The sequence below is a fragment of the Gymnodraco acuticeps genome, unplaced genomic scaffold (genome assembly GCF_902827175.1).
Source record: "Gymnodraco acuticeps unplaced genomic scaffold, fGymAcu1.1, whole genome shotgun sequence".
NCBI classification, from domain to species: Eukaryota; Metazoa; Chordata; class Actinopteri; order Perciformes; family Bathydraconidae; genus Gymnodraco; species Gymnodraco acuticeps.
In genome coordinates, this window is record NW_022991375.1 from 4,653,658 (window position 1) to 4,670,516 (window position 16,859).

Genomic DNA, 16,859 nt, shown 5'->3' on the forward strand with positions numbered 1-16,859 from the left:
ATATTTTTCGCTTTTCTGTATTAATTTGACTAATTTGTATTTACTTAAAAGGAAGGGAACATGAGGAACTCAAATAGAAACATATCATAAAACATTTATATTGCAATATTTTAAAGGCACAATGAGTAGGATTCTTTTGAAAAAAACAACCATATACTAAAGATGGCCAACACAGATCCATGTCCATCATCAAGATGTTTATTGGCTTCAACCTCTACACAAAGGTAGAGTTTATTAAAAATGGCAAACAAGTGAGGCACACTGCAACCGACAAATCCTATTCATTGTGCCTTTAAATTCAAACTTTTACATATCATCTATCCTCTCAAGTATCCCTCTTCTTTTGAGTGTTTGGACCATTTGTTTGGCCTTTTTGTGAGTTTTTCCATATTTTGTTGTTTTTTTGTTCATTTGTCATGTGTTTTTTTTGTTCATTTGTGCACGTGGGGGTGTCAGAGAACTGACGCTACTGTTCAGTCACCTCCAGCGGCAGAGTAAGACCAAGAAGGTTCTCCAGAACTCCTACCACACGCTGCTGTCTGGGCTGCGGCCCTACAGCCCCCCCCACCTGTCAGGGGACAGGTACGCACCCGCCACCTCTCACAGCCTCACATTCAGACAGGTGGCCAAAAGTCTGCCTACACTCATGCTCACACACACACACACACACACACACACACACACACACACACACACACACACACACACACACACACACACACACACACACACACACACACACACACACACACACACACACACACACACACACATACCATTAAAAACAGTAACAACAGGGTTTAACAGGAGCATACATTCAACAGGTGTACAAAGAACACAGACTGCTTCCGGGGTTTTTCTGCATGAATGTGTTGTGTTTCTAATGATGTGTCACTAATGCTGATTTGAGACCACTGTGTTGCAGGCCCCCACTGTGCTTCTCTGCATCTTTGTCTGCTTAGCTCATACTTTTGACATCCACTCCGCCTCCCGCTGTTCACTCACTGGTTGCCTCTTCCTGTCTTCCTCTTTTCTTTCCCTTCTATGTCCATCGTGTCTTTTCCATCCTCCATCCTTCATCTGTTCTCAGGAAGGCAGAAGTTCCATGCAGGTTTGTTCTCCAAGTCATGCGCTGTGCTTGTGGGTTGAAGGGTGTTTATAGCAAATGTGCTGCATTAGTTTCATAACATGTTAAGGTTAAAAATAGCAAAGCTAGGGCTGATAATGTGAAATGTCAGAATTATGCATGCATTTGATGAAAGAAGCACCAAAATAATTCAAATTGTGCTGGAAGAAATGTTTTGGATTTGAGGAGCTGCTGTCAAACCATGATGTTTAATGGGCTGTGTTGATGAATATACTCGGGTGAAACACTAACCCACTACCTTTGCATGATCCACCCCCGCCTACCGGTTTAAACCCGCCTCCTCACTTCTCACTAACGCTGTCTCCATAATCCAAAACGGTCCCTCAGAAGTTAATCTTCCAGGTTTAGGTAAGGCAGCAATATGAGGAAGGGAAAGGGCTCTTTGGAATATTGAGATCTCACTCCTCACCCCTCCATCTCACCCTCTCTCCCCTTTGCTACGTTATCCTAACGGGTTAACAATGTACCCAGGTTTTGTCCCAGAACTTCTCGTTCTCCTTCCTCCCGTGTGCTACTCCTCTTCCTCTCACCATCTCTCCCTCTGCCTTGTGTGTCTCCTCAGTCAACTCCTTTCTAAAAAACGGGGTCTCTTCCGGATTCACGATGGCCGCAAGCAGAGGTATCCGTGGCAACAAGCCTGTGCACGGGGCATACTCCTAAAACACGCATACCTTGTCTGAAACACTCATATTTGTGGAACGGTGCATTGTTTTGTTTTTTTAACCAAATCCTGCACTTACCAATTGAGTACTTTAATCAGGCATTACTCTGGTCCACAAGTACTTGAGTGATACTTGACTATGAAGAATTGCTGTGTTCCTCTTTCCTCAAAGGATGTTTCTCCAGCTCAATCTTTCCTGCTGGAGAAACAAGTTCAGATTTTACTTGCTTTAGCTTGAAAATCAGGATAAACCGTGTGTTGAAAAAACATCAGTCCCGTTTTCCAATGTGCTTACATCTAACATCTCTAAAGAAACAAGAAAATACAAATATTCCACTGAAAAAATAAGCAAACAACTTTACTCAAAATAGAGCTGAAGTCAAAAGAATTGCCCTGCTCTTGACTTACGTTTTAAACTAAGTTGTTTGGCTCATTTATAGTGTTTTCTTGGAGAGAAGGTTTAAATGATTCAGCATGTTTTCCTATTTCATATTAGTCATGTAACCTTTCAACAAAATCAGCATGTTAGTGCTGTGTTTTTAAAAGGTTTTTTAAGTGTTTCTGTTTGCATGCGATATCGTTCTAATGCTTTAGAAAGATTCAGTGAAGTTTATGAACCTGAATGCATTCAAACTATTTACTTACCAAACAGCATGCAATGCCCTTTCACTCTATCTCCCCCATTTCCTCCATTTGTCCTGAAGCATTTCAGCTAGCCTCTATGAAATGCAGTTTCCACTAACCTCCCTTAACTATTTAAATTTTAATTTAAATGGCTGGCCGTAACACGCACAACAAAGAGTATATCATCGTAAAGACGCGGGAGTGAACGACTGCGCTGGAATTGCTCTGTGGTGCATGATATTTGCATTGCCTTATGGATCCGTGACAGTGTGTGAGCTGTAAGTGGCTGCAGAGAAGGAGTGCTCTCAAGAGCATGTTAATACCGCATGGTTCAGGGTAGGAGTCAATCTGTTGGAGAGAATGGTCGCCAAATAGCTTTCCTCCTGTAAAAAGATGACCTCACACTAGCGGCCTGCATGGGTTGTTGTGAGTGCTATAGAGTTATTAATCAGACACCTTTTGTATGGCTGCGCTTTGAAGCCGATATTTTTGATGCTTATTCACTCTGTGATGGGATTAGGAAAGCGTGTCTTTCCGCCTGCCCAGCACTCCTGCAAGTCTTGAATCAGGTTTCAGTCTTTTTTTGCTGAATCAGGTGCTATGATAGGCAAATTAAATAAGCAAATCCTCAGGGCAGAATACGTTTTTTAGCAATGTTGAGGGGTCAAACTGCCTCCCTGACAAGTCAGCTAGACACAATCTAAATGTCTGTTTGTGGCCCTGTTTTGTCTGTTTGTCAAGTCTTTCTGATGATTGTCCTGAAAGTCCCAAGCCATATTTTGTCGTGTCACTTTTACTAACTAACTCTTTTCTAACAAGCTCAGGCTGCCGTTCTGCTGCTCCGCTAAACTCCCAGGATAACACAGCTTAGATTTCTGTTAAGGTCAAAGGCATGGACAGTGTGGTCATTGAGAAAAGAAAACCTTTTAGGATCCAAGAAAACCCCCACTGTGCCTAGAGATGTTTAAATATTTTACCTTCACTTTCAGCAGTAAAATGGGCTTCCGGGATCGTATAAGGATGAATCATTCCCGATCATCCCAGTCCATTAAGAACAAGGGGTCTCAGATGCCCACGGGCTCCGGGGTCCGCCGCTCCCCCAGCCAGGAGAACGTCCCCGAGGCCACGAGCCCAGGGAAGGTCCAGAAGAGCTGGAGCTTTAATGATCGCACACGCTTTCGCACCTCCCTTCGCCTCAAACCCCGTCCACCTGTTGATGGTAGGCACCACAAATGTCAAAACACCTTTATTACACCCATAAGCACCATTTCTGTTTAATAATGTGTCCTCCTCTGTCTTGGCTCAGTGGATGGGCTCGGGGAGGACAGTGTGGAAGACAAACCTTATTGTGACGTGGCCATGGAGGACGTAATACCAGCAGTGAAGACACTCATACGGGCTGTCAGGTGAGTCCTGACATTAACAATATTCCATTTTCTTTTACATATCTGTACATATATGGTGGTCCTTCTTCAACATTGTAATTGTCGCACCCATTTAAAAGCATTTGTTTGTTCCTTTGAGCACTGAATTAATTTTCAGTTGCTACAGCCGATAATATGTTCGGTCTGAGTTTCGGGGCTGTTTTCTAACCAGATAATGAATACACTAAGGTAATATAAAGTTAGAAAAACCTAAAATATTTCTTCATTTGAGATGTTATAATATTTATTTTATATATTTTTGGACCTTACCTGATTCCGGTTAGATCTAGAAATGGCTCACCCATGTTGAGTTAAATCAATGAAAATATGAAACCCTTAGGCTGAGGGCTTTTTGTGCTCTGAAAGCTCATGTTTCCAGTCTTACTAGGCCAACGCTCCTGAAGGTGCAAGCAGGCGCTGCTGTGCCGCTGCTCATTGATAGAATAAGGTCACTGTGTTCAGATGAAAAAACCCATGCATGTATTCAGACATGGGCACTTCTCATGGTATTTGACAGCATGCATTAGTCTGTGAACATGCTGCTCCTCAATTTAGGCACTGGTGTGCGCAGATTCAGCTGACGGAGTAGAAATGTCTCCACAGAAGAGGAAACTGAGCCCTTCTGAAGCGGGGTTAGTTACCTCACGTGACCTTGTCGCTGAACAAGCCCAGCTCATTTCGGCCGGCCATGTGTTGTGACAGGGTGGCCTATTAGAGAGTACACACACACAGCTGAGAAAGAATCACAGGATACTGCTGTCAGCTTTGATGTGATGTATGTGAGTGATAGATGTCATGGAAAATGTGTGCTTAGACACTCTGAATGAATAGATACGACGTCCTTTAGATTGCAGTGATGAGGAAAGCAAAAACTAAAAATGGAGATTAATATGAAGGCAGATATGGTGCAAAATGCGAGAGCGTGTAAAACCTGATGTGAGCACTTGCAGAAAATAAATCTGAGCTTGTGTGCATACATTTACACTTGTATAAAATATCCATGTATCTGTGAACCAAATTTGAAGTCACAGAAGAAAAAAAAAAGTTTTGTAGCACTAAGTTCATTTGTTTTCTACAAGCTACAAAACGTTTTGTTTTGGATAAGTGTAAATGTATGCACACAAGCTCAGATTTTTTTCTGCAAGTGCTCACATCAGGTTTTACACGCTCTCGCATTGTGCACCATATCTACATTCATAAATCATGGAGTGTGTGTGTGTGTTAGTTAGTTAGTTAGTAATTACTTACTCATGTATTAAATACAAGAATACATAACCTTCTGTTTGGGAATGTGCAGATATCCCACAGGGTTACCAACAATATCCTGAACACACACACACACACACACACACACACACACACACACACACACACACACACACACACACACACACACACACACACACACACACACACACACACACACACACACACACACACACACACACACCATCCATTAAAAACAGTAACACTCACACTAACAGCGTAGAGTTTTTCTCTGATGGTGGCAGAAAAAGACTGCTAGCAGACATCTGGGTAGCGTGACGTTGCCTGTGTGGTTGCACATGCACTCTGTGAAGCACTGGAAGAACGTACTGTAGGTATGTGCCTTGAAATAGACGCCATGTTGTGCACCCATCTGAACTATTATTAATGATCCATCAAGTAAAATCAAATTGTCAACAGTGTTGTGGTAAATACTTCTGTCTATTGTGTAAAGAGGAGTCTAGATATGTCATAATCCTTACTACAATTTGGATTGATCCATCCTGGTAATGATGATTACACAAGAAAGAAGTAACTAGTCTATTTTAATAAAACAACTTTTGCTGTCTGAACCTGTGCTAACACTTAATGGGATAGTTTGAATGTTATCGAGTGTGGCTGTTTGAGGTACTTTTCCAATTAATTGTAAATGTAGCTTTTGTAGATGGCGGCCGGTTACACACATTATCACAAACCAACTTCCTGATAAACCAATATTAAATGATTACTGATTTTGTCAAAGGAGTCTGGTTGCTTTGAAGAAAGCATAGATAACAGCTCTCCCTGTCGGAAAGGGCTGTCTGACAGCGAGGTAAAGTATTCAACATTTTCAAAATATAGCATACAGTTAAACTGATATTGATTATTTGAGACGGCCTGGCTTTAGCCAGCTAAAATACGTAAAGAAATATGTTCCTCTTAAAAACATTGAAGCTCTCCTGTTATATTGGAGGTTTCTTCTTAGTAAAAAACACTACCGCTAGATATTCTCCAGCCGGATGCAACATGATAATTTTAGTTTGATATCACTTTGCCACTGATACGGTATAATATGACCCCTCCTCAATTTGCACCAGACTCAGCAGATGGCTCTGACCTCAGCTCTGCGCTGTACACAATAGAAGAGAGGGAGTTCCTATATAGAGAGTGCAGGTGTGCAATCAGCAGGTGCTTCACTGTGTTCACACACACACACACACACACACACACACACACACACACACACACACACACACACACACACACACACACACACACACACACACCCACACACACACACACACACACACACACACACACACACACACACACACACACACACACACACACACACACACACACACACAGCAGCCTTGCCGAGCTTCATGATTGATGTTTGTGAAACACAGAATTACGCAGCAGTGGTTTATCAGTGCCCGGCTGCTCGGATAAATGAGTACAGTGTTCTGTTTATGTACGGAGGGGAAGGCAGCGGGAGCAAGAGGAGAAGAAGAGGAAGAAGAAAAATAAATGGAGTATGAAAAAACAAGGCTTTGATATTTTTCTGTGCTCTCTTCCTGTGACTCCGAAAATGGTTTGCTTTTTAGCTACTTTATTAAGTAAAAAGTTGCTTATGATTTCTAACGATTGATCTCTGGTCATCCTCATCAGTTTTTAGCTTTTAAGCTGTTATATTTTCAAAGTCATATAGTGTTTATGCACAATTTGTGATTTAATCCACATACAGTACTGTACCTGCGCTAGTTTTGTTCACCTAGCAGGTAGGTATTCTTATCTTTTGGAGAGTCAGATTCTCCCCGCAGAGGCTCACACTTTTTGCCCCACCCTGGATTCTTGTCAGCATAACAGTCATTTTTAAGTCACAGATTAAACTTTGCCATTGGAGACTATCATGGATCCCCCTTTGCTGAATTGCAGAACTATTTGCACTATGCAAGCATTTCAGGGCACAGATGACATTTCCTGTCCCTCCAATCATCGCCGCGTTGTAACGTCTCAACTTCCTTACATTAGGAAGATATAATATCTTTCAGTGAGCTGTGCCAGTAAATGTTGCACCGTAGGAGAACGTTTTCTGGGGGGGGGGGGGGGGGCACACTCAGACCTGACCATGTATTATAAAAGCTATTTTATCGACTAAGAAAAAGTCAGCATTTTGAAGAAACCTAGGATCTAAATCAAACCGCCCAAGCCCCCCCCCCCCCCCCCCCCCACCACAAAGCTTTTATTTTTCACACACCTGAGACCACCCTGGCAAAAGAAAATCTGCATCTACCTGCAAAATAAGAAAAGTCCACCTGCAATAATACCCAAAGCACAGGAGTCATCAAGAAACAGTGCTGCGTGAGGGGGAGAGCGCACTGACAGCTGTAGGCCACCTCTCCTCCTCCTCTCGCTCTTCTTCTCCTTCCCTCAGACCTTCTCTCCCCCTTTGTTGCAGCGCCGGTCACTCCACAAAACTGTCGCTGCATGTGGCTGCTGTAATGCAAGCGCTGCAGAGCTCAACAAAGGTTATTTCAGAAACTGACCCCTCTCTGAAGTTCAGATTTCACTTGCTTCTGCTAAGCCTGTGTGTGTGTGTGTGTGTGTGTGTGTGTGTGTGTGTGTGTGTGTGTGTGTGTGTGTGTGTGGGTGTGTGTGTGTGTGTGTGTGTGTGTGTGTGTGTGTGTGTGTGTGGCCTAGCATTACTATACTTGTGGGGTGCTAAATCTGTTTACACAGTCACGTGTGGGGACTCGCCTCCCTTATGGGGACAAATTGGAGGTCCCCATGAGGGTAATCATTAATTTTAGGGTGAAGACTTGGTTAGGGTAAGGTTAAGGGTAAGGGATAGGGTTAGGCATGTGTTGGTTATGGTTAAGGTTAGGATAAGTCTCCAGGAAATGCATGTAAGTCAATGTAATGTCCCCTGAAGTGATGTATACATGGTATGTGTGTGTGTTAGTTAGTGTGTGTGTGTGTGTTAGTGTGTGTAGGTGCAGTTGTGATGTTTCTTTTTTTATTTTCGTTGCTGTACCCAAAATTGTGTGTGTGACGTTTTCTCAGGACAGCTGTTTCTGATCCCCTGCTTCCTCTGACCTTTTTAGCGATTTCTTTTCTTCGTCCTGCGATGCAAGTTGGAGTATTACAGTGGACTTAGTCGCCTGCGTGTGTGAGATAGGGTTTCCTTTAAAACAAAAATGCCCTTCTTCCTTTTCCACTCCTCCGTTTCACCCGGCTTGACTTGTGCCATCACAGGGCGAGATGACAGCTTGAGTGTGTGTGTTTTGTCTCGCTTACATTTGGTGTTTCCGGGCCTTCTGCAGAGCCAGCATCTCAGAGCCGCCTATCCTGTGAGTGATAAGATGTGAAATGAGTGACAAACCCAAAACTTCCCTTCACTCCCTCCCAATTATCTCTTGCACATCCTCCACTCCCTCCATCGTGACGCCCAGAAATACCGACTCTGTTATGTTGTCAGTGATACGTTGGCAGCGCTGGGTCAACATTCCTCGGTGTGATTCCCCCACATTGGGATGTGTGTGAGGGGGAGCAGCTGTGGTCCAGCATGCTGACAAAAGAGCAGGAACAGCAGGAAGCTCCGATAGAGGTGTTTGTGTGTGTTACTATGTTAGGGTTGATGCTAATTGCTGAAACAGCATTTGCCGATAAGCAAAGGTCTCTGGGAGATGTCGTCATCATCACAATATATCCACACAGTTAAACTCTGCTCTCTTTATGGGGCTGTTTGTGAATGATAAGGTCACTCTGACTGTAATAAATCTTGGTATTCTCAGGGTCTCACGCACCGTTTGATAGTTTTCCTGCCCGTGCATATTTCCAAAGGTTTACTGTAGGTCCATATATGTGTGTGTGCAGTTTGGGGTTCTTTACAGTTGCTCAGAGGAATGATAACAGCGAGTCTGGTGTGTTTGTGCAGGATCTTAAAATTTCTTGTGGCCAAGAGGAAGTTTAAGGAGACGCTGCGTCCGTACGATGTGAAGGACGTCATCGAGCAGTACTCGGCAGGACACCTGGATATGCTGGGCCGTATCAAGAGCCTGCAGATGAGGTACATGTCATACCTTTAACAACAAATACATCTCAAATACTTTGTTTTGTACAAATTCAAAGTATTATTTCAGCTTTCTTTCTTGTGTGCCTTTGAGCTCGATCAATTCCACTTTGCATGTCTGAGCTTTAAATATGAAGCTATGGTCAGTAGCATGTTCATTAGCGTTAACAGGAATGGAAACAGATTTAGTCCCATGAATCTTTGTGTTTATGGTCATTTGTTTGTGTAAAAAGGGTGGACCAGATAATTGGGCGAGGAGCCGTCCAGACCGATAAGAAAATGCGCTCTGAAAAGGGTGAGAAAACACTGCCAGAACTGGACCCACTGGATGAGCTAAGCATGATGGGACGTGTTGTAAAAGTGGAGAAACAGGTAACAGCGGAAGAGTTTCATTTATGAACAATTATCTGTACCAACATGTGTCTCATGATCACAATGGTTCGCTTTCATTCAGTATTGTAGGCTGGCATTGAAAGTGCAGGAATAAACTTAGAACCGGAAGTCATGTTAGCATTTAAGAGCTGAAGTCCCTGTTCAACTAACAAAGTGGGCTTTCTTCTGGTAGCCTTCGTTTCTGCAGCTCACAAGAGGATTTAACAGCTAATGACTAAGTCTCCTGATATATGTTGTACCAAAACAGGTACAGAACAAGATGCAAGACAAGGAACAGACATACAGTCCAACTAGAATGAAACATGCAGAACCAAAAGAAAAAAGAAGGCCAATGGTGCTTTCATGTGCTCCTTAGATCAACCCCTACTCTTTCGACTTCAATGTAATTATGACCTATAAGTCGTCATGTGGAAACAACATGGTTGATTGTTTTAATAACACTACAAATATCTCTTCAAATTGACGAGGCGTTCATTTGAATTTTTCCCTTTAATAAACACATTTTACCGAACATCCAGGTGCCTCGTGAATGCAGCACCAATGCCCCATATCTCAGAGTTCACCAAAATGATACATAATGTGACTTTCCACCCCGTGATATCACCGTGATATGAATCCTACTCATATTTTCATGGGTTTTTCTTTGCACCCTTTAACCATGTTTCATGGCGACCCAGTAGTTTTCCTGTAATTCCACTGACAGACACACAGAGAATCAGAACCAAATACATGTCCTCCTTAGTAACAGAGGTAGTAACATACATTTAGTGTAATAAAAGACAACTGTAAGTACAAGTAGTGTAAATATAAATACAGGCATTGGAAATACATTGCAATAAACAACAGTAAAAAATGAAATTGAATGAATTAGAAAGTCGCATTTGTACACATCTATGTGTGTGTGTGTGTGTGTGTGTGTGTGTGTGTGTGTGTGTGTGTGTGTGTGTGTGTGTGTGTGTGTTCAGGTACAGTCCATAGAGAACAAGCTGGACCTCCTGCTTAGCTTCTACTCTCAGAAAGGCTCGTCCCACTTCACCCTGTCCACCCTCCTGGACCCCGACCTGACATCTGACTACCAGAGCCCCATGGACCAAAAAGACCTCTTCCCCTCCGCCAACACGCTCAACATCTCCGAGAGCGGCAACCTGGATTGACAGTGAGCCGAGTCGTCCCAACACAGACTCACAAACCCTTTACAGAACGTCTTCCTGCGGCTGGGTCCTCACCTTAATGTCTTCCATCATTTCATATCTGTTTGGGATGATTTTTACCCTTTCATCTCAAACCTCCACCCTCCCCCTTTTTCCTGAAGTGAATGTGTTTCCAGAGCAGATACAGATGGAGGCCAGCAGATGGCTCCACCTGAACACCCACTACATGAGGATGGAGATGAAGAGAAGGCACATGAACAAATATGACTTGAATACTGAACCACTTTCACTCACCTCATGCTATATATCAATGCCTCTTTTAAAGCTTTTAACTGAAGATAGTCAGACTATGAATTTTTTTATATTTGGAGAAATCTTGTCTTTTTTCCCCTCATCATCCCATTTTTTTTTCATGGCTGCTTGAATCAACTGACTGAGAGTTTGCTGACGTAAACAGTGCTGCAAGTGCCATGCCAGTCATTTGTTCGGTACCATAGCATGGCTGTAATGAATGTAATGGGTCCGACCTACACATTTCCCAGCACCAGACAAACAGTAAAGCACTAAAGGAGCCATTGACACTAATATAATTTGACCCTTGGATCTGGCTCGACAGCCCCCTCGCCAAAGCACCAAACCTCCGCGGTACACCTTCCTAACCAACAGTGGAGATTTTAATGTGTAAATCCTGCTTTGATTGCCCATAATGTTGAGCCGGAGGAATGAGTCAGAGTGACTGATGTGTACTGTACATTGTTGTTTGTTTTCATATTCATTCCCTCTCCCAGATGTTACGTCTCTATCAAGCCCACTTGCAAAAAAGATTCCCTAGGCATTATTCCCTGTTTGGCTGGCATTCAAGTGAGGAATGTTCCTACCTAGTTAAGATTTTATAGAGCCAACATGTCCTTTAACTGGTCTGAAATCCCCTCTTTCCAATGTCCCTTTGTCTTTTTATCATGCCCTTTAACCCTCTCTGTCTTGCAGCCCGTCCCCCAGACATGCATGTTACTGTAGATGAAACCTCCCTGACCCTCGGTCTGAATTTAGACATTTATAAAAAATGTCGGTACTTCTCCTCATCAATCACATCTAGCCTCAGGTCAGGTTTACCATTTCAGCTGATCCTCTTCTACTAAAGGAGGGTGAGTCTCCCTCCTACAGTCATCAGACGGCATGTGATCTCTGGCCAGTTTTAAACAAAGAACCACCTGTAAGGCGTCCAGGTCTAACGCATGAATTCCAGGCCATTATCCTCATGAATGCACGTGTCTTAGGAAATGGTTCCAGCCTTACAGCTTCACCCATAGGTGTTACTGGCTGTTTACTCTCTTCTGTCTTTTCGGCTTTCTTTCTTGGACATGTTAGATGCACAGTTAACGTTCTGTGCTTGTGGACAAAACTGGAGAGTGCACACACGCACAAACATACAAACACACACAGACGCAAAGAAAGCAATTCCTTTACTTAAATACTTTGGCACTTGATGAATATAACACATTTTTGTCTTTTTATCTTTGTGTTTGATTTCTTTACTGTAATTATGTTCATGCACTCGATTTTGTGTAACCCATACGGCAAAGTGTTGTGTTTTTTTTGTAATGATTTTGGTTGTTAAAGTAAATGTAGGATTTAAATTAATATATTTAATTGAGTTAGATATGATCTTCAAATACATTTAGCATGTTTCCTTCAAGTTGAATCATGGATGACACAACGGTAACTAAACACAGCTGATCAGGTTCACACTCACCAATCGCAGAGCTCATAATGTATATATTTTTAAACATCATCAGATAATTGCTGCCAGCTTCGACTAAGAAAACATTTACCATATTGTATTTGGCCAGTGGACACAGTTCTTCTGTCCCTTCATGTATTTATTCCAGTCAAACCAGTTGACTCAGGTGCTCCACTTTTCCATCCAAGCTAAACTCAGACTTCAAACAGTGAATGTATTTCATTGGTCTAATGGCGCTTCAGAGCTTACAGTGTGCATCATACACATTTTGCATTCATTTTGTAGAAAAATACCAGGTCGCTTCGTTGGCCTAAACTATAGTAAGGAATTATTAGGGGCATTAAAAGTGCTTTCACTTCATTGTCACCTGGAGTGTTAAGCTTCATGAAAATGTGAGATCACTGTATTGCATGTTGTTGTTCGTGGTGGCCCCAGTATTAGAAAAAGAAGAAACAATAAGGATGTCTCCTGTTGAGTCATGACTCATGAGTCAAGACATAAAAAGGAAGTGTGACCTGTGCCTTCTATGTCCTTGTTCTGTAACTGAGCGGCTTTCTGTTTCAAATGTAAACATAGATGCTGCTTTAACCAAGTATTTTACATAATAGATTTTTTTCCTATTTAAAGAAATAAAAATTGTTCTTAATATGTACTTTTTAGGGTATTAGTCTCTCATGACTGCTGCAACCTTTGATATGTTCTGAGTATATTACTGTGCGTTTAGCATATCATTGTAACTCCAGCAGAGCCTCCGAGCATCGAGTCCCTTACTGTATGTTAACAGCAGTCAGACCTGCAGGCATGGACATTTGTATGGTCACAGGAAACTCTGCAGGCATGATCCGTCCATAAGCATGTCACATAGAGAAGTATGGCTTCCACACAACTACCTCTGAGGCCACTGAGGCGCTAGTCTAGGAAACCAAGTATGAAACAGTGGAGATTGTCCAGCTGACTGAATGCTATGCATGACTCAATCTGCACGTTCTCTTCTTCATGACGTGCGACCATCCATCTTTCACTGACTTGCTGCCATTTGACATTCCAGCTCGCTGCCCTTTAACTGCTCTCTTAGGAATTGGAAGTCTTGTTAAAATGAAACAGATCAAAGCAATAAGCAAGTACGCTGAAGCCAACAAAGTCTTCCGATTCAAATTGATGTAGCTACTGGTTGATGAAATATGGCGCTTTTCTTATTTTTTAATCTAGTGCACACCTATATTAGATATTTTTAAGAGATACATAAAGTGTATCTGCTGAGGATAAATTATCTCACTTGACTAATTTATTAATTTATTTGTTTCAATAAAGCTCTTTGGACTGTATGTTGACTTCAGTCTCTTTTTTTGTCTGAATTATTCTTATTATTAATAAATGATCTACTGTGTGATGGTTGACACTTACGGAATGGCTTTTATTGCAGGGGGTTGAAATCAGGATGAAAAATGTATAGTATTTGGTAATACCAAATCCTTTATGTTTTTACAAGAATGTAGCATTATTAAAAACTTCCTAATCATAATTTGAATTGGATTATGGACCAAAATCATGATATTATTTTATGTTAAAGGTCACCTATTATGCAAAATCCCCTTTTTCTTGTATTGTATACATAAACATGTGTCCCTCTTCGCTCACTTTTTGTCCTGATCCATTTATATAAAAACCTGTCAAATGAGCTGATCAGATTTTGGCCACTTTATGTCATAACGATCTTTTTGCTTTTGTGTAACCATTAGCCAATCACAACCAAGGTACCCCCCCACACCTTATCCCCTGAATCTCCTCCTAGAGCACCATTGTGTTTATTTTAACCAAATATCTCTCTGAGGGGCGTGGGGAGTGGCACCTTAACAGTATAATAGGGAACCTTTAAGTTGTTGCACTGCCATGTTGAGTTCAACAACATTTAGAGCAGAATGTTAACTGTGCTGATTATTATTAGAACACAAAAAAAGGGTTCATCATGGCTGTTTAAAAATGATTTATTGACAACGTTTAATTGAACAAAATAATGAATCCTTCTCCTTTGTTACTGAAACAAATAATTTAACAGATATCCAGGTTGAGCTTCCATTCTTAGCTCACATGTTTCTGCATACAGAGATCCAGAGTGAATAAAGCTTTACAGGGCAGCTTCCAGTGTTTTGCTGTCACAAAGTGAAGGTTCCTACACCGTAGCTGTGGTAGAACAAAGTCACATGACGCTTGAAGGGGTCGACAATTAAATAGGCAAACGTCTGATCCTCCTCTCGTCTTCCGGGGTAACATCGCCCAGATTCATCCTGCAGAAGATGTGTAATACAATATATGTTTGAAATGTGCAATTCAAGTTAAAACTGCACCTGTGCCACTCTTAATCACGTCATTTTTTGAAAGTTTTTGGGTTGCAGAGTCTGTAATATTGCATGATGTGGTACCACACTGTTAAACACTTGTTGAAAGTAAAGTAAATTAGTTAAAATACTAATTAGCCACTTCATGACTTTCAATCGAAAATAGAATGTTTGTGCACATGTATGCATGTAAACAGACATTAACCAGTCACTTACATAGGCGCAGACTTTGAAGACTGTGGAGACAACACTGATCTTCTTAGTCTCTGGATCCTTCTGAACACTACAGAGTAATGGGTAGAATTAAAGTGTTATTATTAAATCAGCATGTATCGAATAACCTCACTAAGTGTTTATATTGTTGGACAGTATGTATTCAGATAGAAGATGGTCAGATATTGCCCACCTGATCAGGTCTCTGTAGATTTTCTTTGTGGTGCTGATGTAGGGCTCGATGGTGTCTTCGTACTGACAGAGCTCTCCTCCAACACAAAGGTGCTTGAAAAGGCGAAACAGAAGCTCCGCTCGCTCCTCTCTCCCAAACACACGGTATTGCTCAGAGTCCTCCTCCTGCAACATCTGGAGAAACAGAGACTTGGACTGACTCCATGCTGAAAAATATATTTAGATTCAGACAGATGTGTGGATGAGAAAAGAGAGTAACCTGTCTGAGTTCATCATAGTCAGGGTAGACATCATGAAGGCATTTCACTAAATGTCCAGAGGGCCTCAGGATCCCACAAGAGTAGATTGGGTCAAACAGCTCCATCGAGACCTTGGTGCACGGAACAGGCTCCACAGCAACAGACACTATGGGTTTGTCTACAACACACACACACAAACACACAGAAGTCAAAGACATTCCTCCGGGGTTTGACTGCAAATATTGTACAGCAGCAGATGAGATTAATTTCCTACTATCAGTGATGAAAGGATTTCTTTCTAGGGGACATGACATACCAAGAGGCACCCAGGCTCCGGCCTCCGTCTTTCTCAGACTGGATACCACATTGGGATCTCTGAGGAAACTCTGTGTAACAAAGAGTGGCATCAAGAGCAATTACATGTGATTGAACACATGGAGACATTTTATCAGAACAGACAGCCAGGGATTGTTAAACTGTGATTGGGAATGATTAAGCATCACTTTCAGTTTCCCATTTTTTCTAGAAGTTTTGGAACAAGTATATTTACTGAAATACTGTACTAGAGAATAATTTAAGATACGTGTCATTACGTTGTACATGAGTATTTTCATTTTCTGCTACTTCATACTTACTCTAGTAAGGCAAATATTGCACCTTCTACTACACAACATGTCATTACTTCAGTTGCTATGAAAACTGATCAGTTTTACAAAGCATTATCAACAAATAAATTATGCTGAAACATTAAAGCAATGTAAATATAAATGCTTCAATACTGCCAGTAATAATATTTCAAATAATATAATAGCAATACATTATCATTTCTACACTGTAGTATATTTTAGTATCCATGTAGGGCACTTCTATCACCAATGTTCAGGTTTTACTGTAGCCTAATTTCAGACTCGTATCCTAACTTATCATGGTGGGTCTTACCAGTGCAAACTTGTCACTGCTGTAAGGGTAAAAGCACTGGTCAAAGCTGTAAGTCTGAGCTGAAACCCTCCCCAGCATGGACCTGAAAGTAAAACACACATCCATTAGGCAAGCATACACCCTGAAAACTGAAGTGATAGAGGATGGAGATAACCTGGGGAGATTTCAGTTGGCTAAATGTCATACTTCACCATTTCATAAACAGTTCTAACGTCTCTCGGTCCTGTAGGAAGGAGAACTTCTTGGAGGGAAGAGGACAGAAGGAAAAAGTTTGCTCAAAGTCGCATTTATCTCCTGCCATGTTGTTAGTCTTTCTTTGGTTGTTGTTAGCTAAGCTTACAAAAAGCAATAACGTCCTACTCGTATTCATCAACAAGTGGCAGAGTTGTAGGCGTTACTAACCAATCAACAGCACGACTGCTTACTAACAGCCAATCAGCGTATAGTATGGACAGTTTGTTCCAGGTACGTAGGATTAC

General features: G+C 41.7%; 2 protein-coding genes across 3 annotated transcripts in view; one reads left to right on the forward strand and one right to left on the reverse strand.

Annotated features, from left to right (window-relative positions):
• Positions 1-13,727, forward strand: part of LOC117562820 (potassium voltage-gated channel subfamily KQT member 4) — a 53,679-nt gene extending 39,952 nt beyond the window's left edge. The window contains exons 9-15 of the mRNA XM_034240722.1: positions 457-582; positions 1,091-1,111; positions 3,422-3,651; positions 3,739-3,838; positions 9,042-9,173; positions 9,410-9,548; positions 10,535-13,727. Coding sequence (XP_034096613.1) covers positions 457-582; positions 1,091-1,111; positions 3,422-3,651; positions 3,739-3,838; positions 9,042-9,173; positions 9,410-9,548; positions 10,535-10,723 — 937 coding nt within the window. The 3' untranslated portion in view covers positions 10,724-13,727. The remainder of the gene's footprint in view (positions 1-456; positions 583-1,090; positions 1,112-3,421; positions 3,652-3,738; positions 3,839-9,041; positions 9,174-9,409; positions 9,549-10,534) is intronic.
• A 703-nt stretch (positions 13,728-14,430) lies between these two features.
• cfap300 (cilia and flagella associated protein 300) lies at positions 14,431-16,734 on the reverse strand. Of its 2 annotated transcripts, none has more exons than XM_034241142.1 (7): positions 16,572-16,734; positions 16,381-16,462; positions 15,758-15,827; positions 15,462-15,619; positions 15,204-15,376; positions 15,014-15,080; positions 14,431-14,746 (listed from the first exon to the last, which is right to left on the reverse strand). In XM_034241142.1, the coding sequence occupies exons 1-7, from the start codon at positions 16,679-16,681 to the stop codon at positions 14,615-14,617; spliced, it is 792 nt and encodes a 263-aa protein (XP_034097033.1). In that variant the 5' UTR covers positions 16,682-16,734; the 3' UTR covers positions 14,431-14,614. The 2 variants fall into 2 exon arrangements, with proteins under 2 accessions (XP_034097033.1, XP_034097034.1); XM_034241143.1 differs by having other exon boundaries at positions 16,567-16,706.
• Between the last annotated feature and the right edge of the window lie 125 nt (positions 16,735-16,859).

Coding starts and splice junctions, on each gene's coding strand:
- cfap300 (XM_034241142.1), bottom strand. CDS start 16,681: ATGGCAGGAGATAAATGCGACTTTGAGCAAACTTTTTCCTTCTGTCCT. Junction 15,828..16,380: donor GCAGTGACAAGTTTGCACTG/GTAAGACCCACC, acceptor TTTGTTACACAG/AGTTTCCTCAGAGATCCCAA. Junction 14,747..15,013: donor TCTTCAAAGTCTGCGCCTAT/GTAAGTGACTGG, acceptor CATCTTCTGCAG/GATGAATCTGGGCGATGTTA.